Raw genomic sequence first — 24,203 nt, 5'->3', positions numbered from 1 at the left:
AGCTAGGCAATGGGGGTTAAATGACTTGCCCAGGGTCACCCAGCTAGGAAGTATCTGATGACTGATTTAAACCCAGAACCTCATTTCTCTAGTCTTGGCTCTCAAGCCACTGAGCCACCTAACTGCCCTGCTACATCTCAATTTTAATTTCTGAAGGCTAACCTAAATGGTAGATAAAGGATATGAGCCCAGGAACCAGCAAAGAGCTCTTAAAATAAAACAACCCTAATTCTCTTCTATGGATGTTCAGGTTGGGGGAAAGAGTGCAGACAAATTAAACCCTGTGAGTAAGGACTTGGTTTCTTCTTATACTGTCCCATCACAGCCCTCTGCTTCTTAGCTAGATTCCCAAACCTTTAAAATATAGATTCAATCAGCCTAAATCTCATTGAGGTTTTAAATCAAATTCATATATCAAAGCACTATATCATTTCCATGCTCAAATATATTGAATAGATTGCTGTTTCCTTCTAGGTTAAAACAAAAGCTCTTCACTTTGTCATTGAAAGCCTTCCACAATTTAACACCAAGTAACCTTTCTGTCCCATTTCATACTACTCCTTTTCATACACTCTGCTTCAAACAAACTAGACTTCTAAGCATTCCCCATACTTGGCATTCCTTCTCCTATCTCAATATCTTCGTACAATTCTAATACTTTCCCCTTTCACCCAGAATCTTCATTCTATTCAAAACTGAGCCCAGGCACTACTTTACATGAGCTGATGCTTTGCCTTTCTTCTTAAATCAGCTTGTATTTATTTATCCTGTACATGTTCTATCCCCCAGTGGGATGACAGAATTTTTAAAAAATCGACTTATCACCGACATCTAATACAATGCCTGTCAAGTGGTATAGGGTTAGTAAGTAATTAGTGAATACAATTGCTGAACTGATTTGAAAAGACTTATTGGATAAACAGTGGTTAATTAGTGAAATTTTTCCATTAAAAGTATACATAAAGTTCTGAAATAGCAACTCAGTAAAAATGAGGGATGGGACCAAATACATTCATCCTGACTGCTGAAAAGAGGAATAGAGATGGAGAAAGGAGCAGGCAGACAGAAAAAGACAGCTGGACAAGAGTTCCCTGATTCACCGAATTCTAAATTATATCACAGAGTATAAAAATAAAGTACCTTTGAAATATTGGATATCAGTTGTTAAGGCAGACACTAGTTCATCTGGGGACACCTGCAGCATGGCAGCCACTAAAAGGAGAAAAGTTCATTGATACGAAAGTTAAGCCGGTGATTTACTACATCAGTGTATATATGCTAGCGCACCGCTAAGAGATTTGGAAACCTGTAGAAGCTCGGTGAAAACTTCCTATTGATTACACCTGAGCTAACATCATCATCATCACCATCAGTAAAAGGAGCAGTCAGTAGGTCACAGTAATCAGACCCACGACTGGTCCCTGCTCTTCTGTATTTTCCATTATAACGCGGCTCTCCCTTTTCTTACACACTTCAAGAATGTTTCCCCATTGCTTGTCTTGATCATCTGGGAATCAGACCTTGGGTATGTTATGAATTGGCAATCTGTGCTCACGAGCCATATAAGAAAGATTTGTAAGTGACCAGCCAGGCAGCTTCGAAGGAAGAAGCGCTTTTTGGCAAGACTTTCTGAGAGTAATGAATTCTAATGGGACTAAAATTGGTTAAGATATGACAATACTATATAAGTGTATAGTGCTTTGGGGGGATGGGAATAGATGATAAAATTTCAAGCTCAAATGTCATATAATGAGCTTCAATATTGTTATACAATTTTCTAAACTGTCATTGCCTTCTTACATGCATATTTAAAATTATAAGTTCATAATTTATATATATATATATAATTTTATATATAAATATATAAAAATAAAATTATAACCATTTAATACAATATAAAATTATATAATATTATATAGCATATAATAGAGTAATATATAAAAGTATAGATGTATATAAAATATATACATTATATTATATAGCATATAACAGAATAATATATAAAAGTATAGATGTATATAAGAGATATACATTCTATTATATAGCATATAACAGAATAATATATAAAAGTATAGATGTATATAAAAGATATACATTATATTATATAGCATATAACAGAATAATATATAAAAGTATAGATGTATATAAAAGATATACATTATATTATATAGCATATAACAGAAAAATATATAAAAGTATAGATGTATATAAAATAGGCGTTACATCCACATTTGCTTTCCCTGTTAACAGATGGAGCCCTGCCTTCTCTGTATTATGTCTCCATCTACTGGCCAGTCTCTGGAATTGCTTTTCAATGGCGCTAAGGAAGAGATGTCAGAAGGTCATGATGCACTGACCTTGTTCCAGCAGCTGGAGGTCAGACACGAATGCTGTGTCAGCGTCTGTCAAAGCAGTAAACCGAATGTCTCCAATATGTAAAACTGCTGCTATAATCACAAACAGATTCTCCACCTCCTACACAGTTTATAAATAAAGAATATGAACAGTGCTGCTCAGCATACAGATTAAATGAGAATTTTTTTTTTTAGTAAAGGGCATACAAGAAAAATGTCACCATAACCCTAGCCCACCTCGAAAGATGTTTTTTTACAGAATAGCATGAATGCTAGAGAGATCAATTGTTTACCTTTTAGTGTAAAATGAAAAATAATTGGTAAGTGTACATCTTGGGAGTCAGAGGACCTGGATTAAGTCTCACCTATAAGGCTAATTACTTGTGTGAAGTTGAGCAATTCCCTTAGCCTCCACGAGATTTCTCATCTATAAAATGGGTGGGATGGATCTCATGGCCTCTGAGGGTCCTCCTTGCTCTAGTTCTAAGGTTTTTTTTTCCCCAAAAAAACTAATAATAAAAAAGAAAGAAAAGGTGTCTGCAGCAAAGTGGCTGTATTTCCACATAAAATAAATTGTATTTAGGTGGATAAGATAATGAAAATAATAGTTATCCAGATGATGACGACAGTGAGTGGGATAAGAGCTCCATTAGCTAAAACCTCTATGAATCCTAAAACCTATGAAAAAAATTGGAAAACAGTATTCCCAAAGATGTCCAATGATACAGGAAATCAGCTAAGAGAGTATTAAGGTGACGATTTGCCTAAATACTACACATACATCAGTGACAGAAGGGGAATTGGCACTGGCAATTTTTCCTATTTCTGAAGTGCTTTGGACACTATTTCTGTACTTCATTCATAGAGAATTTCAGTTGAATTGCTTAGGACATCAAAGACATATTATCATCCATGTTTTTTAATTCACAAAATTCTGTTTTGAGAGAAAAATTAGCTCACTAGATCCCTCTGCTTAAATAAACAAAAGGGAATTTGATAAAAATGCCCCTATAAAATGCTTTGTATTTTAAATACATCCCAGCAAAAAGGACAGTTTGGAAAAAGTTGTTTGGCAATAAGATGCTGAAAAAAAATTAGATACATTTCCCCCAAATCAACCACCACTAAAAATTTGGGTATTCAACTTTGATTCTGGGGATTCATTCTACACCCATAGTTCAAAATCATAGCAGGCACGTCCTATATAGCCTTGTCCTCATTTATCAACAATGACTATTTTGTATTTTCTATTAAAAGTGAATATTTTATAGTCAGGTATTTTTCCCACCAAATTTTCTTTAATTATTTTCTTTCGAGATATCCTCAGAGGCTTTTAATTCATAAAGAAAGAAATATTGGAAATTTTATTCATTTTTACTTGATATGTTTGGTCAGATGACAGCCTCCTTTGCTCCCTGCTGACTTCTCAATATGTATCTCAATCGGAGGAGACAGAAAATAACATTAAGGAAAGGTCAACATCAGTTGTGACAAGTGAATTTCCCCATTGCCCATCAGTTATATAAACTGAATTGACATAGGCTCATCACCACTGGGGCACAGGGAGCACCTGGGCCCAGTTAGAAGTCTCTTGACACACTTGCCTCCTTCCCACCCCTCAACTTTCTCACATGGTGTGAAGTGACTAGAAAAAGAACTTCTATTATGTGCCCTTGCTGTGGGTTTCCAAAGCAGCAGCACCCACTTTACAGATTTAAACTACTTGCCCAGTTCTTTCTTCTCTTGACTCAGCAGAGGAAAGGGATGAAATAGTCCCCCAGCTCTGGGAACCTGATAGCCTTTACTCCCTGCTGCCTCGGGAGGTCAGCCACTCTGGTAGGACAACCAAATGAAAGATATCTCCCCCAACTCTTTCCTGCCTCCAGCACCATTCAAAGGGGAAAGTGTATACAAGAAAGGATCTATTCCCACTTATTTTGTAAGACAAAAACCCAGAATGTAGTCTTAGAAAATGGCATAAATTCAATGGGAAATTACCTAAAGGATTTAATCAAAGGAAAGCAAAAAAAATCCCTCTAAAAGGAGCTTCTCCATGGCATCACAGTCTTCTATTAGCTAGGCAAGGGTTCAATACTTCCCAGGAAGTTCCCAGGATGATTGCTTTGGAGCTGGAAGGAACCTTAGGGGCCAAGAAATCCAATCTCCACACTGTTCAGTCCTCCTTTGGGTTTGAGTAGGGGATTGGTCTCTTGAAGAGACAACTTAGGGCAAGTAGGTGGATCAATGGAAACAGACAAGTCTATAAACCAGAAATCCTGGGTTCCAATTTGACCTCAAAGACTTCCTAGCTATGTGTCCGTGGACAAAAGTTAATTAATCCCAACTGCCATGCTCTTCTTGCCTTGGAACTGATACTTAGTAAAGCCTCTAAAATAAAAGGTAAAGTTTTAAAAAAAGAGAGACTACTGGAACAATTACTAAACATGATCTTAGTCTCTAATTAACTGAGCTACTACTACTACTACTACTACTACTACTACTACTACTACTACTACTACTACTACTACTACTACAGGTTTTCAAAGTGCTTTACACATATTAACTCATTTTGTCCTCACAAGAACCCTGAGGTAGTAACTATTATTGTGCCCATTTTATAGATAAGGAAGCAAAATGAGAAAAGCAGAGAGAAGACATGGCAGTGAAAGAATGATCTCCAAGAAAGCTGTTTTCTCTATTAATTGACAATCTTTCTTAACAGAAGTCAAATATTGGAACCAGGCTACCCTCTAGACTTTCCATCTTCATTACTACACACTCACATACAAAATGACACTCACACTCACCCTAATAAACATTGTTCTATTTAATTAGAGGAAAGAAAAGGGAATTTAAAGTGTCAGCTTTTCTCCTTTTGAGAAATTTGGCAAAAGGGAACAAAGTTGAACTTTGTGGCTGAAATGAAGTTTGCATATGAACCTGTATATATAAGTAATATGTGCCAACCTACATCATTATCAGAGCTAATAAATAGCTGTATTTCTGGCAATTATTATTTGGATTGCCAAAAAAAAAGAGGTAATCTGGAAAAGAAATACAGCTTTATGGGTTTTCAGAGGTTTCCGTCTATAGAATTTGATTGTTTTTCTGTTATCTATGCATTCTTTAATATGAATGTTCAGCTTGGGCATCTATTCTAGATATTGATGTATATTTAAGAATTAAAAATATAATTGAATGTCTATTTGTGATTAAAAGCAATTGCATAATTTCCCAATGTATATGGTTTTTATTTCATTAGTATTTTTTCTCTATAAATAGAAAGCTAGAACCATTGTTATTCTTGTATGCTTGTTGATGTAAATGTCTTATAACTTCTATTTTAAACATAGGATTTCTCAGTGAAATATGTATGGTGGGTACAACTTACCAAATTGCTAAATCCAATAGCAGTCAAAGCTTGTTTCAGAGCGGCCAGTTTCTCTCTGTTAACATTGTTTGCTGCTATGGTTATGTCTTCCAGTATGGACCGGTTCAGATACCTGTAGAGGAGGAGGAAAACACACACACACACATACACACACACACAAATGAATAACATTATGGCTTGGCATACTGTCAAGCTCCTGTGGTTATAAACCATTTCAGCCAACTTTGGTCTCCCAGTGCAAAGGAAATCACACACAAACACCTGAACATAATGTACTTACTGGTATGCTTACAGGAATGTCAACACAGAATACTTGCTCAGCCCTCTGAAAGAAGAACACTTGTGGTACCAGAGCTTATTTACATCACCAGTTTCTCAAGGCTTCTTTAACTATTCATACTCAAGTGGAAGGACAAGATTGCTTGCAAATATTTTGGATGGATGACAAAAAGCCCATTTGTAGCTTATTATTATTATTATTATTATTATTATTATTATTATTATTATGACAGCTTTCTTTAGCTTTCCTCTTGCAACTATGGAATTGCAAAGAAAGTAAATATAAAAAACCATTTTCCTATCTAATTGTTTCAGGTGTTCATAAATAATTAATGGAGAACCAAAGTTCCAGGGCAGATCATGGTTGCCATGAGAATACTAAAACAAAGAGTAATGGCAAAGTACACCATGAAATTAACTCTCAATTTCATTTTAGTGAAATTAAGCTGACCACTAAGGATCAACATGACTACCTTTATGAACTGTAAAAACTTTCTTTGCTTTAAAGAATTTTAGATGTAGAAAAGAATATAAATAGCACTACAAATAATTAGGGAAAAGACCTTCGATACAACAATAATATTATTGATCAATAGAATAGCTTTCTAAAATATTTTAGTTTGGATTTTTTGCTTAAAATATCCCTTCTTTTAACTTTTTGAAATGTTAGTCCCTTTGAAAAATGGCGCTCATAAGGGCTTATTGATGATTCTCAAAGTAGATTCCTGGGCACTTGGTGATATTACCTTTAGTTCTCCATTCAGTTGTGGATCATTCCACATGTTAGCAGAACTCTATTACTAGCATGTCATCTTACAAAATGAGACTAACATCTTAGTTACTATTAACACGGTAATATGCAGTAGCCAATTCATCCTTTGAAATAATTCCTTGTGTTTTCTCATTTTGAAATATTAAAACTCTTACAGATATTCTCTTTATGTGTGTTACATAAAAAGAGACAAGAAAATTCATTGTTTCTTTTAATTTCTTTTTACAAGTTCCATATTCTCTTTGATTAATCTATTAATACTAGGCTCCAAAATAGCCAATGGCCAGGATCTAAAAGGAACTAAATTAGACATGAGGAAAATTAAAGAAAGGATGTAAGAGAAATGTAAATATTTCTATTTGTCCTTTCCTATTAAATCACACAACTGGAAGTATCATTAGAAACTAACTAGTCCTTGTCTGCCCTTTGATCCAGCCATAACACTGCTGGGTTTGTACCCCAAAGAGATAATAAGGAAAAATTCGTATACAAGAATATTCATAGCTGCGCTCTTTGTGGTGGCAAAAAATTGGAAAATGAGGAGATGCCCTTCAATTGGGGAATGGCTGAACAAATTGTGGTATATGTTGGTGATGGAATACTATTGTGCTCAAAGGAATAATGAACTGGAGGAATTCCATGTGAACTTCAACGACCTGAGAGGTGCAGAACCAGGAGAACATTGTACACAGAGAGAGATACACTGTGGTACAATCAAATGGAATGGACTTCTCCATTAGTGGCAATGCAGTGACCTTGAACAACCTGGAGGGATCTAAGAGAAAAATTACTATCTACATTCAGAGGAAAAACTGTGGGAGTAGAAACACCAAAGGAAAACTGCTTGAATACGTGGGTCGAGGGGATGTGGCTGGGCATGTAGACTCTAAATGAACATCTTAGTGCAAACACCAACATGGAAATGGGTTCTGATCAAAGACACAAGTAATACCCAATGGAATTGTGTGTCAGCTATGGGAAGGGGGGTGGGGAGAGGGAAATAATGTGATTCTTGTAACCAAGGAATAATGTTCTAAATTGACTAAATAAATTAATTCAAAAGAAAGGGAAAAAAAGAGAAACTAACTAGTTCCATCCCTCATATTTCAAATGAGGAAATCAAAGTTTAGGAAAGTGAAGTGATTTGCCCAAGGAAACTATAGGTACAAGTGATGGGATTAGTACTCTTTCTGCTCTCCCAGATGATAGATAGAAACCTTATGCATATGCAGTCTAACATACTCCTTTCAGAAATAAGGAAACTGAGGGGTGTATTCTAGGGGTTGTTTATTTGTATAAAGAAAAAGTACCAGACTCTGTCACAGGGGGCAGAAATAATTTACTCAGAATTCTGAATTTTGATTTTGAGGGTCTAGGTTCAAATCCATCCTCAGCTACTTCCTACATGTATGACTTTAACTTTCATCTCATCTGAAAAATAATGGGTTTGGACAAGATAACCTCTGGGATTTCTTTTAGTTCTAGATCTTGGAATGTCTATGAATGTCTAGACCTAAAGTTCCACTCCTTTTCTCTCATAAACTTTATGGACATACATAGTTACTGCATATCAAGGTCCCTTAATTTCTATTTAACTCACCAATTCCTGTTTTTTGTTCAGTATCAGGTCCATAATCCATTTTTGATTCCTCTCTCTTTGGAGATAATGAAATGATCAAGGCAAGTCAAGAATGTATCTATTTTTTTGTTTGCTGTTAGTAGATAAAGATCTTATCTGTAGTTTCCTAGGTCTCTTTAGATACTTTCTATAACTTCTTGAGTCTTATTTTCCTTAAAATTAGAGTGTGGTCTAAATGATCATAAAAGTTCTTTCCATTTCCAAAGTTATAATTCTATGACTTAGCTATTTAATGACTCTGACAACAAACCCAGATCACCTAGTCCTCTTCCAATTAATTTATATAGTCGGTAACCTTCTCATTGGGTTTCAAGATTACACTTGTTTTCAGGAAGGCACTTACACTTGTTTAGCCAAATGCTGAAAATATTAGGCATTGGAAATAATTTAAATTTTGAAGGATTTCATTAAATCCCTGAGTAGTGCTGTCCACCAGAAGTTCTTAGTCCCCTGACTTGTCACAAAATAAATACCTGTAACAAATGGAAGGCAGGTTTCATTTAGGTCAAGGATTAAAGGTGGCAGAAAATCATGGGAGTTTATTATAGATAGGCTGTCTGGAAAGAGGAAATGTGTCAAGTTCCTAATAGTAATACATATGAGTTATGTGAATTCCCACATAATTAAAATTTTTTCTATGCTGGATTCGCTATTCTATTAACTAGACTAATAAAATACAAATTGTCTTCCTGGAGATAAGCATATATTCCTATGCAACTTAAAAGATCAATCACAAAAGTGACATGATAGAAGGTATGATTTGCAATGTTGAACTACAGCATTCCATGGATGATGCAGGAGATCTTTATCCACTAAATATAAAGAAGTAGATAAATTCCTGACTGGTCTTGCTCATAATTTTATCTCTCAGAAGGGAGAGGAATCAATGAAAAATACTATTATGGTATTGATTATGAAGCAATATTCACATATTCAACCAATTACTAACTTTCAAAAGAGGAAAACAATTGTAAATATTTAACAAGCAGATCTTTTGGGGGAGTGGGAATGTATGCATTATATACCTTTAAGCTAATTCTGCATTATTAACATATTTTATCACTTTCTTAAGACTAGACAACCAACAAAATAATAAAGCAAGCTATTAATTGTAACACTTTTCTATTTCCCAGTTATAAATGTTCACACTATGTATTTAACCATAAGTCAAGCCAGTTCAAGATAGCTCTAGCATTCCCCTGGCTTCTTCAAGAATTTCAGAGATAGGATACATGAGATTCAATGGCCTGAATCCATTGGAAAGCAAGTTGACATCAGAAAATGAGAAACTTACGAGCAAAGATTCTGGAAGTTCATCACATTTGTCTCTAAAGAGAAATAAATCAGGGTAGTACTCATGAGACCTAGGATGTTACACATAGAGATCACCAAAGAATTTAGATTTTAAAGGGTAGCTTCAAAAGATGGAATTGTTTTTAATGTGCATAACTTAATAAATGAAATATAAATATTAACTAAATCAAAATAAATATAAATTTAAATTTAAAAGGTGGCAAAGTTGTCTAAGAAACAGCTGAGGATTTTGATAATTTCTTAAAAGATTATAAGATTTTGTTTATCTGGTAGTAGAGATTTTAAACCTCTACTGGAGGTAAGAAGAATTGGAGATAAGAAGGAAGGGCAGCCTTGTTGGTAGTGAATGCCACAACCCCAACTACTCCCATTGAGAAACTTTCTATTCACTAGAGATCATAGGTCTTTTAGGTCCTTTCAGTATACATAAGGATGGTGAAAGAGGAAAGGAAAGAAAAGAACAAGTTGCTGTCTGACTATTTAGGGCCATTACAAGTATGTTAAGAGTAGAGGAAACACTCTTCCTTTCTCTCTGAAACCTGAGGTCTTTTCTTATCTTTTTAAATGTCTACCAGCAAAAACAAAAACAAAATAACAAACAAAAAAACACAACCCTCCAGCAAGAAGCTATCTCTCCTTCTGCCAAATGTGGCATCCTAATTCATTAGCTTTTCTGGTTCAACATCCAATAAGAAGGATTCAGCCCAGAAAACAGATAGGAAATACCTTCTCCTATTCTGAAAATGGAATCCATGTACTTTCCTTGAAAACTGGCTGATTATGTTGTATGGAAAGGGGATGACTCAAGAAGACATTATACCAGTAACATTGTCTTTAAAGGAAGTGAAATTAATTTGGCATGACTTGTTTTAGTGAAAAATGTTAGAGAGAAGTAATCACTTTTTCATCAATAATTATTCTTATAGCTTGCCTGGAATTAAAATTAAGTTCATTAACCTATATATGCCTTTAAAAAATAGCTGAGGCATTTCCCCATTGTCAGTCTCTCCATATCTCTCCCATTTGCCATCATTGTTCACAGTTTACTAAAAGCTGTTCATCAATCATGTTTGAATGTTTCCTACTATGTAATTAATCTGGGCCACATGACTTGAGTTACCATTTCCACATTTGTCTTGGGTTTCAGTGTTCCTATTGCATATTTACCTCTTCTTCTTCCCAGTCAGAAAATAAGTCTTGTTGATAGGCGGAAAAAAAGCAGATGAGGAATTGAGTGCCTTTTCTCCATTGTCCAATATCTCCTTCCCATTTATTCCAAACAAGGTCCTTACCCTTCCTAATTCTTCTTACCACCAATAACATTTAGAAGTTATACTAAGAGACAAATAAAATCTAATGTTTTACTTCTTATTCATTTTTTAATTTTATTTATCTAGATCTGATAGAGGAAGGTTGAGGTCTCCCACTAGTATAGTTTTGCTATCTATTTCCTCCTGAAGCTCTAAGAGTTTCTCCTTTAAAAATCTGGATCCTATACCATTTGGTGCATACATGTCAAGTACTGATATTACTTCATTCTCTATACTGCCTTTTATCAGGATATAATTACCTTCCTTATTTCTTCTAATCAGATCTATTTTTACTTTGGCTTTGTCAGATATTATGATTATGATTCCTGCCTTCTTTTTCTCAGTTGATGCCCAATAAATTTTGCTCCAGCCTCTTACCATTACCCTGTATGAATCTACCTGCTTCATGTGTTTTTTTTGTAGACAACATATGATAGGATTTTGGTTTCTAATCTTCTGCTATCTGCTTTTATTTTATGAATGAGTTTACTCCATTCATATTCAGAGTTTGATTAACACCTTTATATTCCCCATCATTTTGATTTCCTCTTTTAGTCATGCCCTTTCTTCTTTCACTATTTCCTTCTACACCAGTGTTTTGCTTTTAATCAGTCCCCCTTTGCTTCACCATTCTTTTACTTTCCTTTCCACTCCCTCCCTTCTTATTTCCCTCTTATTTTTCTTTAAGGTCTATTAATTGCCCATCCCCCAACTTTCCTTCTCTTTTAGTACTCCTCAACCTACTTCCCTACATCCCCATCGTTATTCCCTCTCAACTTCCCTATAGGTTAAGATAGAATTCTATACTCCAATAGATCTGGCCACTCTTCTATCTCATAACTGATTCCACTGATAGTAAGGTTTAAGTATTACCATTTACTACTCTCTCCCTCCCCCCCCTCTTTTTTCCCCAATTGCCCAGCCACCATGTGCCTCTTTATGTGGTACAATTTATCCTATTTTTCTTCTTCCTTCATGTTTCTCTTAGTACCATCCTCTATTCTTCAACACCACACATATTTTACATATCATTTTTAATAACATAGTACCACAACCTCTATCTATGCATAATTCTTTTATCTACTATGATAATGAAAACAATTTTTCAGAGTTACAGATATCATTTTCCATATAAAAATATTATCAATTTAACCTTACTGCAGCCCTTAATTTCTTTTCTCTTTCTTGTTTCTCTTTTTTATGGTTCTCTTGAATTTTGTATTTGGACATCAAATTTCCCATTTAGTTGTGGTCTTTTCTTTAGGAACACTTGGAAATCTTCTGTTTTTGCTAAATGCCCATACTTTCCCCTGAAAGTATATAGTCCGTTTTGATGGGTAGGTGATTCTTGGTTGTAGGCCCAATACTCTTGCCTTACTGAATATCATATTCCAAGCCTTGTGGTTCATTAGTGTGGAGGCTGCCAGATCCTGTGCAATTCTAACTGGGACTTCTTGATATCTAAATTGTTTCTTTCTGGCTATTTGCAATATTTTCTCTTTGGTCTGGAAGATCTTGAATTTGGCTATTACATTCCTAGGGGTTGTCTTTTGAGGATTTAATGTAGAGGATGATCTATGGACTTCATCAATGTCTATTTTTCCCTCTTGTTCAAAACTATCAGGGCAGTTTTCTTGGGTAATTTCTTATAATATGATGTCAAAGCTTTACTTTTTTTCCCAGGGCTTTTGGGTAGACCAATAATTCTCAAATTGTCTCTCCTGGACCTATTTTCTAGGTCAGTTGTCTTTTCAATGAGATATTTCATGTTTCCTTCTATTCTGCCATTCTTTTGATTTTGTTTTATTAAATATTACTGTCTTATGAGATCATTAGCTTCTATTTTCCCCTTTAAAGTTCTTGTCTTTAAAGACTGATTTTCAGCTATTAACTTTTGATTTTCCTTTTTGGTTTGGTCTAGCCTGCTTTTCACGGCTTCTGGCAGGTCAATTCTGGTCTCCAATTTGCTTATTATTTCATTTGATTTCGATACCTCTTTCTTCCATATGGGCAATTTTGTCTTTTAAACTGTTATTTTCTTTTTGAATTATTTTCATTTTGTCCCACTTTTCTTCCCATCTTTTTTCTATCTTTCTTACTTGGTTCTTGAACACCTTTTTGAGTTCCTCGACAGCTTGTGACTAATTTCTATTTTTTTTGAAAGTTTGAATATATTTGCTTATTTGTCACTCTCTTCTGTTGTTTCTGTATTTTACCTTTTTTCGAAATAGAAATTATCCAGGGTTAAAAGCTTTTTCTGCTACTGCTTATTTCTTTTGGTACCTGTTGACTAGGGATCCTGCATGTTGGTGGACATTGCTTTCTTAGCTTTTCTCTCACAGGGATGTGCCTTGGTAGCATCTTCCAGGCAGTTCTTTGTGCAGCTTACATTGAAGTGTTTTGCCCCGAGGCTATTTCTCTAGTCCCTGTTGCCTCTGCTGTGGCCAGCCCCATTTCTGCCCAATCTCCACATCCTGCTGCCCAGACTCTGCATTCTTCAGGATCAGGTACCAATTCTTGCTGCCAAGCCCTTGCACTGTCCTCAGGGGTAAGTCTGTGGTCAGCCAGTCCCTGAGAATGTATTGCTGGCCCTCATTCTGACCCTGGCACAGTAGGTGGTGTGGGGGAGGGGTGATCAGCTCTCACTTTGATAAGTGCAATTTCACCCCCTTCTAATGTGGGTGTGGTAATCCTCAAACACTGCCTACCTTTAAGGCTTTGTCCAATGGGAGAGCCCCTTTACTCATCTGATTTTGATTTCTGTATTTCTGAGACTCTTTGTAGTGATTGGAAGGAGATTCAGGAATTTCCTGCTACTCTGTGGCCATCTTAGCTCCAAACCCCCCCCCCCCCCCCCCCATCTAATGATTTAAGAAAGTATCACTCAACTCATCAAAGTGATTTAAAGGAACTGACACTCATTTAGAGGAAGATAACCTTTATGGTAATGGGTTTCATTTCACAAAGATTGGCTGAAGTAACTGAAGAAGTCGATGAAAAAGAAGCTATAATGGAAAAATGAAAGAAGTGTGGGTTGTCATCTAGAAGAAAGACTAGTTTGTTTGTTTGTTTGTTTGTTTTTTCTGTTTAACCCTGGAAGTAAGAATTAGGGCTCTGTCTGTCCCTCTCTATCATTCTGTGTGTTTAAGTATATAATAAGAAGGCAGATTATTTGGGGTCAAAATAAATTTTAAAAAATCAATTAGAACCTAATAATGAAATGAGGTTTCTCATGGGAGTAGTGAATTCATCATTATTAAAGTTCTTCAAGTAGAGTTCAGATGACTACTTGTCAAGGATCCTGTAGAATAAATTTTAGTTTAAGAAGTAGAGATCTCTGAAGCCTCTTGAAAATATTTTGTCTATTAATTCCCAAAGAGGGGAATTTTTTGAATTAAAATGTATATATCTTAATGAATACTTTTTTTCAATTTTTTCCCTTGTAGTGTCCCTTTCATTGTCACAACTTGGGTATCTAACTTCTTTTCCTTCCTCTAGTATTGATCATGGCTTAAAAATAAGATCATAGAAAAGAGTTCATCAAGAAAACAACAACAAAATTCATACCCCACTAACAAAATTTTGCCAAAATGTTTTTTTTTAAACAAAATACTGCTTTTGTTAATGGCTTTTTTAGATTTTATGTTGTTCAAGTTTTCTTCTATAGCCTAGAATCTGGCGAAAAGATGACTCAGCAAAGAACATGATGTTTCCTGCAGCTAATTTTGGATTCCAGATACCATTATCCACCTCGTTGGTGTCATTAATGTGTTCTTCTTCTACAAATAGATCTATCATGAACTATGAACAGAACTATACCTCAAAATTGGAGGACCACATAAATGAGGGGAAATGGCAATATGATTTTTTAACAGGAAATGGAAAATGTCCATTTAACTACAGTTAGACATAGCTTATGTGCTCAAGAATAACTAAGTATACCAAAGCATATCACTATACTTCATAAAGATATTTTACTTATGTGCTCTTAAGAGAAAATTGTAAATATGTGAATTTTAACATTTTAAAATATTTATTAATTTAGAGAATTTTAAAGTTGAAAGGACCCTTAGAGATTTTCTCATCCAACTTCCCCCTTTTTAAGGAAGAATGGACTTTATGCCAGTGACATAAATGATTTGGCCATGGTAATATTGCTGGTTGATGGCAAATTCAAGAGTCAGATTTAATACATCTGCCTTTGAATCCTGTGTAGATTAAAAGACTTGGATTCATATTTTTCTTAAGTTTCTGGAGGATTTAATTTCTTTAATTATTGAAAAGAACAGAGGGTACTTGGTTATCTGAAGGTGAATATAATTCTCATAATGGAAGTTTTGGGTTTAGTGCTTCATAGTGTTTATGACAAGTAAATAAGAAAAAAATTAAGGAACATGTTGAAGAATTGTAGCAAATGTTAACTGAGAGGAATTTTTTTCTATAAGTAATTGTTTCAAATAAGAAACTTATTTTTCAACATATTTGTAGAAAATTTGTGATTTTCATTCTCTTTAATATATAAAAATGGAGGGATAGAGATACATATAGATATAAATAAGTATATGTCTATAGTTAATAGCCATCTAGACAGCACTTCTTAAGAACTACTTTATAAGGATAATAATAGTACCTACCTCTCAGGGTTATTGTGAGAATAAAATCAGATAATGTTTGTCAAGTGTTTTGTAAACAATAATCATTTTATTAATGATAATTATTATGATCTAATGATCATCAGAGGCAAATTCCTTCCTATTCTTCTTATTCATTACCACTGTTCTGGTTTCACTTCCCTTCATTTAGTTTTGACCTATACCTAATCAAATCTCTCCCACTTTTATTTCTTTTTCTTTCCTTTTATTTCTGTGATTTTTACTTTTCTAATTCTTAACTTTAGATCACCTCTTCTGTAGCTATTCTCCATTTATCTTTCAGTACTGTGGCTTCCCTAAATTTACTAAATCTTCAATGAATTTTGACTAATATCATTTGGCTTATCACTATAGCGTGGACATCCTCTCAACAGTTTTACAGAGAGAGGAGGCAGAATCAAGATGGTGGCTTAGGAGCAGCAATAGTTCAGACCTCTGAAAACCCTTCCTTAATGATCACAAACTAAATGCTCTTAGGGGACTAAACATCAAACCTAACAACAAGACAGAGCTGGGGAACCCTCCTTCTGGACTCAATTCAAAAGGTATGCCCCCCAAAAGCTGGAATCCGAGAACACTCGGGCTTAGGGGAAAGGCAGAGGGAAGGTCCCAGGACCCCTCCCACCCCCACCCCCACCTAGAGTGCTAAGCCTCCAGTGGCAGTGGGAACCTTCATTATCCTGATCACCACTCACTGAGTATTTTCTATTTTGTCAACATTCCTTTTAAAGTGAAGTACCAAGACCTGAAATCAATCTATTAGATGTGGTCTAGTCAGAGATGTTTGTGTTCAAGTCTTTAGTAAAAGCAGTGTTTAATTGCACTTTGTTACTTCATTTGATGACTAAAATAATATTAGAATATTAAAAACATCATAAGCAGTCACATCTATTTCATTGGGTTATAGATTTAGAGTTGAAGGGAAATGGAAAGATCATTTCATCCAACATTCTCATTCTACAGCTGAAGAAACTGAGGTCCAGAAACAAATGTCTTGCCAATCTTCACATAGGCAATAAAATTCAGGGCCAGGATTAAAACCCTAGTCCTATGAAACTAAATGGAATTGTCCATCCATTATTCCACAATAAAAATTGTTAAAATCATGGATATTTTCAAGGGCAGAACCAGTTGTACAAAAGGAAATTAAATTATATGGGTTATGAAATGCATTTTAAATTGTTCTCTATGTTCATGGCACCTATCTTTTACCACTCTGCAAATTATTCACTGTATAGATTCTTTCCATCTGCAACAGGTGATAGGATAAGCTAGTTAAGTAGGTCAATTCCAGATTGGTTATCCAAATGGATTGTTTACAAAATTGCTCTCATTTCTGGATAGTAGAAAATTTCCATCAAAATAAAGCATCTCGTCACTGTTGTCCTGTGATAAAAATTTCTAAGTTTTTTTCTTCTTTTGGCTATTTGAAAACATCAAAAATTCTTAAATATTCCTCATCTTTCCAGTAAAATGGTAAAAATTACTTTGAGATCATGATAAATACATGTCCAGATTTGGGAATGTGTGGGAAATTGCCATAAACATCATATTCATATTATACACTGAAGAGAAGATTGTATCTTTTTTATCTTGTATCTTTTATTAAATATGGGAATGGAATAAAGGGATTATTTAGATTATATTTCAGATGAACTACTATTATTTTTAACACTTAACAAAAATCTGATTCTCCATAAATGTTATTATTTCAACACTGGCATAAGATTACTATGGAGCAGGATGAAATAAAACTTCGTTTTCACATGTCTTAGGAAATTTGTATTTGGACTTCAATAGCTACAGTGGTCTCAACTCATTAGCCAATACAATTTATCTAGACAAGACTTCCTTCTACTTCGTCATAATCCCTCTCTGAGTCAGTTCAAATTACCGAGATTTTTGAAATTTTCCTATACTCAAAAGTTCATTCACAGAGACCCAAGAAAACCAAACCCAAGCAGTGAAAAAGAACCAGAGTACAACAGAGGGTTTCTTCTTAGGTCCACTGGCTGATGTGAATGAGGTCCTCCCTGATTGCTTAGGTCCCAAGAGCATGGCCCAGTGTTTACTTTCATGCTGTTATGATTCTGGAATTTGAGTTGGTTTAGTTCTGTTATTCAAAAAAACTGTGCCTTGTAACTTTTGAAGGTCTTTAAGAAGGAATTTTCTGAAAATGTCATGTGCCTTTCTCCCAAGTGGGAGTGTGCTCTTCCCTAAGTTATGAATGTTACAACATACACAGCAGTGGACTGACCCCATGGTCATGTACCATCCACCAAGTGGATTTACATGAGTATGATGGATTGTGAAGACTTGGGTTCAAATGCTACCTTTTACAAGCCACTTAACCTCATCCTTTGACTCTGTAGTCTGATCCAGTCTAAGCCTTGCTTTTTAGATTACAATTAATTAACAGCATATCTATATAGCACCTAGTAAGTGCCATGTACTGTGCTAAGTACTTTAAGATTATTATCTCATTTGACTCTCACAACAAACCTGGAAAGTTGCTGCTATTATTATCCCTATTTTGCAGATGAGGAAACTGAGACTAATGGGTTATCTGACTTTGCCCAGGGTCACATGAGTGCCTGAGGCTGAATTTGAACTTAAATCTTCCTGATTCTAGTCCCAGATCTCTGTCCACTAAGTGTTGTTCATTATGTCCGAATCCTGGTAACCTCAAGGACCACAGAAAGCCAGTATTATCCGAGGTGTTTTCTTGGCAAGGATGCTCGAGTGGTTTACCATTTCTTTCTCCAGGGACTAAAGCAAACAGAGGCAACCTCTTGCCCAGGGTCACATGAATGAAACCAAGTTTAAATTTAGGTTTTTCCAGAGTCCAGATATAGCACTCGATCCACAGAACTGTCTAGTTGCCTCAATTTTTTTAGGTGTAGGCGTGATTCTTTAATAAGGTTCTATCCATTTCTATTGAATTTACAGCAAATGAGACTTCTGAGGAAGCAGCTTTTACCTATGCAAAGTGATGTCAAATTTCCCATCATCATTGTCTTACCATGATTTTAGAAACTTCACCTGAATATACTTAAATACTTTCTAATTTCTTTTATGCGCAAATGTTTTTAATAACTATTAGCAGAAATATATATACATATATATATATAATTCTCTATATTTAATATATACAGCACATATGTATTTCAATCAGCTAATTAGTTCCTCTGTCTGACCCAGTTTGCAAACCTTTTTTTTTTTTAAACAGGTCATCCAAGGGAAAGCACACCTGCATTCACATAACACCATCCTGCTTTCATTTACAAAGAAAGCAGCTTATCAAATCAGAAGCACGAGTTCAGTTAAGCCAATGCAAAACACTGCTTGTCCTGTGGAGGAGAAAGCATTTTAGCCGCCATTGAACTTTCCTTAAAATGGGTCAGTTACAAACAGACGTGGTCAATCTGTGCTTTTGTTCCCTTCCGTGAAACGTTGCGTTTCTTTCCACCGATTGCCCTAGAAAGAGACACTGGCTGCTTGTGAAGACATAACTTCCAGGTTAGATCATCGTTTCAGGTCTTTACCCTCCTGAAAGCTTTCCTTTTTTTTTTTTTTTTTTTTTTTTGAGAAGAGAAGAGATTCTTCCACTCGGGAGAATCCAGGGAACGCTAGCCGGCAGCATTGCATTTAATGAAAGTTTTTATTTGCTAACAGAAGCATCCACGCAGGAATCTCTCATTTCTCTACACACAGGCACCTTTCCAGCTGTCCAGAGCAGGTTATGCCGCCTCCTTGGCAGAATGACTGCAGGTGTATCAGGGCCCTGATTTGAATAGCAAATCTAAACAGCAGCCATCTTTTGCTAAAAAAGCAGTCTGAAGCTTCCAAGGACTGGCGTTCTTCTTCTCCTTCCTGCCCTAACCTGCTGTGTCTTGCTGCTGCCTTACACATTCAATGAGCTGGCAGTGCCCAGGCTCAGCAGGGAGTGCATCCCAGTGTACAAGAACTGATCCTTTTGTGTGCCTGCCTCTGTGTACATAAAGTGCTCTGGGAACCAAAGATCAAATATAAATAGGAGATATTACTAGTTAAAAACAAACAAGCACACCACATTCACAGAGTCAGAGGATTATAGACTCCAAACACCATATTATTGTGTTTAGTCTTTAATCTGCCATGTGAATACAAAGGAACAATGTATTCTGTATTGTGCGGAAAAGCTGCCTTTCACTTAGGACTGTTTAATATGTAAACAGAAACCAGATAAGGCAAAACATAACAGTTGACATCCATAAAGACAACACCATTTACAGAGGAAGATAGTGAACTGTTCTGGCTTGACCTCCATCGTCTCTCACAGAAAGGAAAAGAAGTCTCTGTCTCTGTCTCTTCCTCCTTCTGTCTTTTTTCCTCTTTTCTCTCTCTCTCTCTCTCTTTCCTTCTCTCTCTTTCTCAATCTCTCTCCCCCTCTCCTCTCAATCTCTCTGTCTCTTTGTCTCTGTTTATCTCTCAATCTCTCCCTCTCCCTCTCTTTTAATCTCTCCCTTTCTCTCTGTCTCTCAGTCTCTCCCTTTCTCTCTGTCTCTTTCAATCTCTCTCCCCCTCCTCTCTCTGTCTCTCTTAATCTCTTCCTTTCTCTCGGTCTCTCTCTCAATCTCTCCCTCTCTCTCTTTTTCAGTCTCTCCCCCTCTCTCTTTCTCAACCTCTCCCTCTCCTCTCAATCTGTCTCACTTTGTCTCTTATTTATCTCTGTCTCTCAATCTCTCCCTCTCCTTCTCTCTCTCTTTTTCAGTCTCTCCCTTTCTCTCTGTCTCAGTCTCTCCCTTTCTCTCTCTGTCTCTCTCTCAATCTCTCCCTTTCTCTCTGTCTCAGTCTCTCAGTCTCTCCCCTTCTCTCTGTCTCTCTTTCAATCTCTCCCCCTCCCTCTCAATCTCTGTATTTCAACCTTTCTTTCTTTCTTTCTTTCTTTCTTTCTTTCTTTCTTTCTTTCTTTCTTTCTTTCTTTCTTTCTTTCTTTCTTTCTTTCTTTCTTTCTTTCTTTCTTTCTTTCTTTCTTTCTTTCTTTCTTTCTTTCTTTCTTTCTTTCTTTCTTTCTTTCTTTCTTTCCCTCCCTCTCTCTCTCTCTCTCTCTCTCTCTCTCTCTCTCTCTCTCTCTCTCTCTCTCTCTCTCTCTCTCTCTCTTTCTTTCTTTCTGTCTCTATCTCCGAATCTCTCCCTCTCTCTCTCTCTCTCTGTCCCTCAGTCTCTCTTTTTCTGTCTCCCAATCTCTCTCTCTCTCCCTCTCTCTGTCTCTGTCTCTCTCCCTCTTCCCCTCTCTTCATCTCTTTCTCCCTCTATTTTTCTCTCCCATCTTTTCAAGTTAATTATAACATGCTATTGATATTAAATTTCTTGATATAAATGCTTCCCCATATTTAGATGAGATTATCACCAAAATTTCTTGTTATATAAAATCTACACGCAAGAAAAAAATAATAGTCTTTGGCCCAAATTGCTCTTTGTAGATTAAAAAGAGCCCTGTCAATGGAAATTTTTGATGCCTTGTGATACTCCCAGAATAGCTTGTTTGGGTTTTTCTGATCCGACAGGATCTTAGAGCAAGACATCTGCTTTTGGTAAAGTTTGTACTAAGAGAAGTATCTTCTCAACTGCACAGATTCCAAAGTAGTTAATGTCTTCTTTGAGAGGGAGAGGGAGAGATCGAGAGACAGACAGACAGACAGACAGAGACAAAGAGAAAGAGAGACAGAAAGAGAAAGAGAGAGAGACAGAGGGAGAGACAGAGAGAGAGAAAGAAAGAGAGAGTGTGTGTGTTGATTCATAAGATTCAGAGTAAAAATGGACCTTAGAGCTCTCTCCAAACATCAGGAATAGAGGAATGCTATGTTTATTACATTGTGCATTCACACATACGTATGTTCTAGATAAAGGTTGGATGGTGCTAACCTTCTCAATAAGGCAGAACAAACAAATCAATTAGTCAGATTTCTGCTCCTAATTTTCATATGAAGGATGATACTCTGGCCTAAATATATTACCAATTTTACCTAAGTATATTATATAAATAATATGCTCAGTATACCACTGTTATTACCAATATTATCATCCTGTGAAATAAATAACTGTTCTAATTTTTATATTTTCAAAATTCAAATGTGAAATTAAAAATATAGGAAATCAACCACATCATTAATAACTTTATTCCAGTTTTCCAATATTTTCAGACTATATCAGTTAGCTCATAGCATGAGAGGGTTAGATATGCTAGTGATTTTCTGGATTGGCTGTCTTCCCATCTATGTCTCTTCTTTATCAGCCAGACAGCTAGAAAAAGTCATTTAAACTCTATCCATACTTTCTACTTTGACTGCCCACTAAATTCTTTACAATCTGGCTTAGGACCTATCTCTCATTCAATCAGTCAGCAATATGCCAGGTATTGTACTATGTGCTGGGGTCACAAAGACAAAGAAGAAACAGTCTCTGCACTCAATGAGCTTGCACTCCAGATGGAGAGACAACACTTTCATATCTAAGTATATACAGAATAAATACAAAGTAGTTTGCTAAGATGGAGCTCTCAGTTGTAGTTGGGGGGGTAGTTAAGGTGAAGCTTTCTGTAGAATGGAATTCTTGAGCTAAGGACTTTTTGTCAATCTTTATTCTTTCTGATCTCTGGGCAGCTTTTCATAGTGTTAACCATCAGTTCTTCCAGGATATTGCCAAAACTTTTTCTTTTCTTTTCTTTTTTTTTTTGGTGGCTTATTCTTTCCTGGTTTTCCTGTCACATACTGGACTTTTAAAATTGTATGTTCTGTAAACATCCTAAACTCTGAATGTCAAAACAGAAATCATTCCCTTTCCCTCAGTCCACCCTCTTTTAAATGTGTTACACCACAAGGGCACCATCCAGTCACCCTGGCTCACAATCTCTGGGTCATCCTTTGCCCTTAGCTCTTATTCACCCCACATAGCCAATCATTTGCTAAATTCTGTTCTTTCTGTCTCCAGGACATCTCTTACAATGATCCCTGTTTCTTAACTAACTCAACCACCACTCTATTTCAAATTCTTCTCCGTTGTTGTCTATACTATTGCAAACGACTCCACCTCATGTCTCTCCCCACTCCAATTCATCCTAGATGTGGCTACCATTATGATTTTCCTAAAGTGCAAATCTGACGATGTTACATCCTTTCTGAACCCCAGTGGCTTCTTATTGCCCCTAGGGTCAATTATGAACTCCGCGTAGATCCAAGGGGTCTAATTAAGGTGCTAAAGGTTCTCGTCTTTGGTATTTTCTTACCCTTACCCTGGGAACCCCAGTGTATTGGGATTTGGTGGCAGAAAAGAAACTGAAAGATGGCTGAGAACCGAGTTGGTTAGTCAGACAAATACCCACACCAAGCCACACTAGCCCCTTCCCTAGTTTAGGCAATAGCTCAGGTAATCCAAATGTTGTCCCTGTTCCCTTCGGGTAAGGGTCAATTGAAGCAGAGGATCTCAAGCTTTTTATGCTTGTTTCATGCATCTCGATGTTAGTTAGTCTGGCACAGCCTACAGACCCCTTCTCTGCCAATTGTCACAGAAAATTTCTGGAGTCAGGATATGGAGGATTTTTAGAAAAAAACAGAAACCATTACCAGTGGGCTGCAGAGAATGTGGGAGCATGTAAGGGTAAGAATACCAGAAGTGTGTGTGTGTGTGTGTGTGTGTGTGTGTGTGTGTGTGTGTGTGTGTGTGTGTTAAGGTGAAGATTATGAAAGGATTTTATGTTTGATCCGGGCGGAGTTTACTGGAGGTAAAGGGAGGCATTGGAATTTATTGAATAGGATAACATGGTCAGACATCACTTTGGGAAGAGAACTCGGACAGATGAGTGGAAGATGGACTGGTCTGGAGAGACACATCCACACACATCCCCATATACATATTTAAGTAAAGATAACTATGTGCATAATTTTTTCGCTTTTGCATTCATCTCTAAATCTTTCCTATGCGTATACACACAACCTGTATACATATAGGTATAGAAGTTAACAAACAACTTTTACATACTTTGCTATATCTTGTTTGCCCTCAAGAGAATGTAAACTTCTTGAGGGAAGAGATTATTATAGCTTTGGTCTTTATTTCTGCACAACATCTAACTTGATAACGCAGTAGACACAATAAATGGAGGAGTTTCCTAGATAGATGAAATCACAAATTTGACTGTGACTGGCCAAGCAGCCTCTCCAATGAAGAAAAACAAAAACATGCTGTTTTGTGATATCTCTAATTGTTAGTATTGTCCCCCTTCCTATCAAATTTAAATTTGCCTCCTTGTCAAATTATTCCATCATTTCTTTTTCTGCCTTAAGAGGCCAGATAGCACAAATCTGATCCCTTTTCTAGATGACAGACTGTCAGTTATTTTAAGAAAGATATTATGTTTCCCTCCAATATTCACCAGGATAAACATCCCCACTTCCATTAAGTGACCTAGGCAGCTTTCACCAAGTAAATTTACTGTTTTCTTCAGCTTCTCC

The 24,203-nt window shown here is 36.1% G+C and overlaps 1 protein-coding gene across 1 annotated transcript in view; it reads right to left on the bottom strand.

The window, feature by feature from the left end:
• Positions 1-24,203, bottom strand: part of MYO16 (myosin XVI) — a 727,392-nt gene that overhangs the window by 310,759 nt on the left and 392,430 nt on the right. Inside the window, exons 17-19 of the mRNA XM_001375684.5 lie at positions 5,746-5,857; positions 2,358-2,475; positions 1,141-1,212 (exon numbers count right to left, since the gene is read on the bottom strand). Of these exons, the coding sequence (XP_001375721.4) occupies positions 1,141-1,212; positions 2,358-2,475; positions 5,746-5,857 (302 nt within the window). The remainder of the gene's footprint in view (positions 1-1,140; positions 1,213-2,357; positions 2,476-5,745; positions 5,858-24,203) is intronic.

This window comes from Monodelphis domestica, chromosome 8 (genome assembly GCF_027887165.1).
Source record: "Monodelphis domestica isolate mMonDom1 chromosome 8, mMonDom1.pri, whole genome shotgun sequence".
NCBI lineage: Eukaryota > Metazoa > Chordata > Mammalia > Didelphimorphia > Didelphidae > Monodelphis > Monodelphis domestica.
Note: the sequence above shows the minus strand (reverse complement) of the source record. Positions and strands in the feature narration are given on the sequence as shown.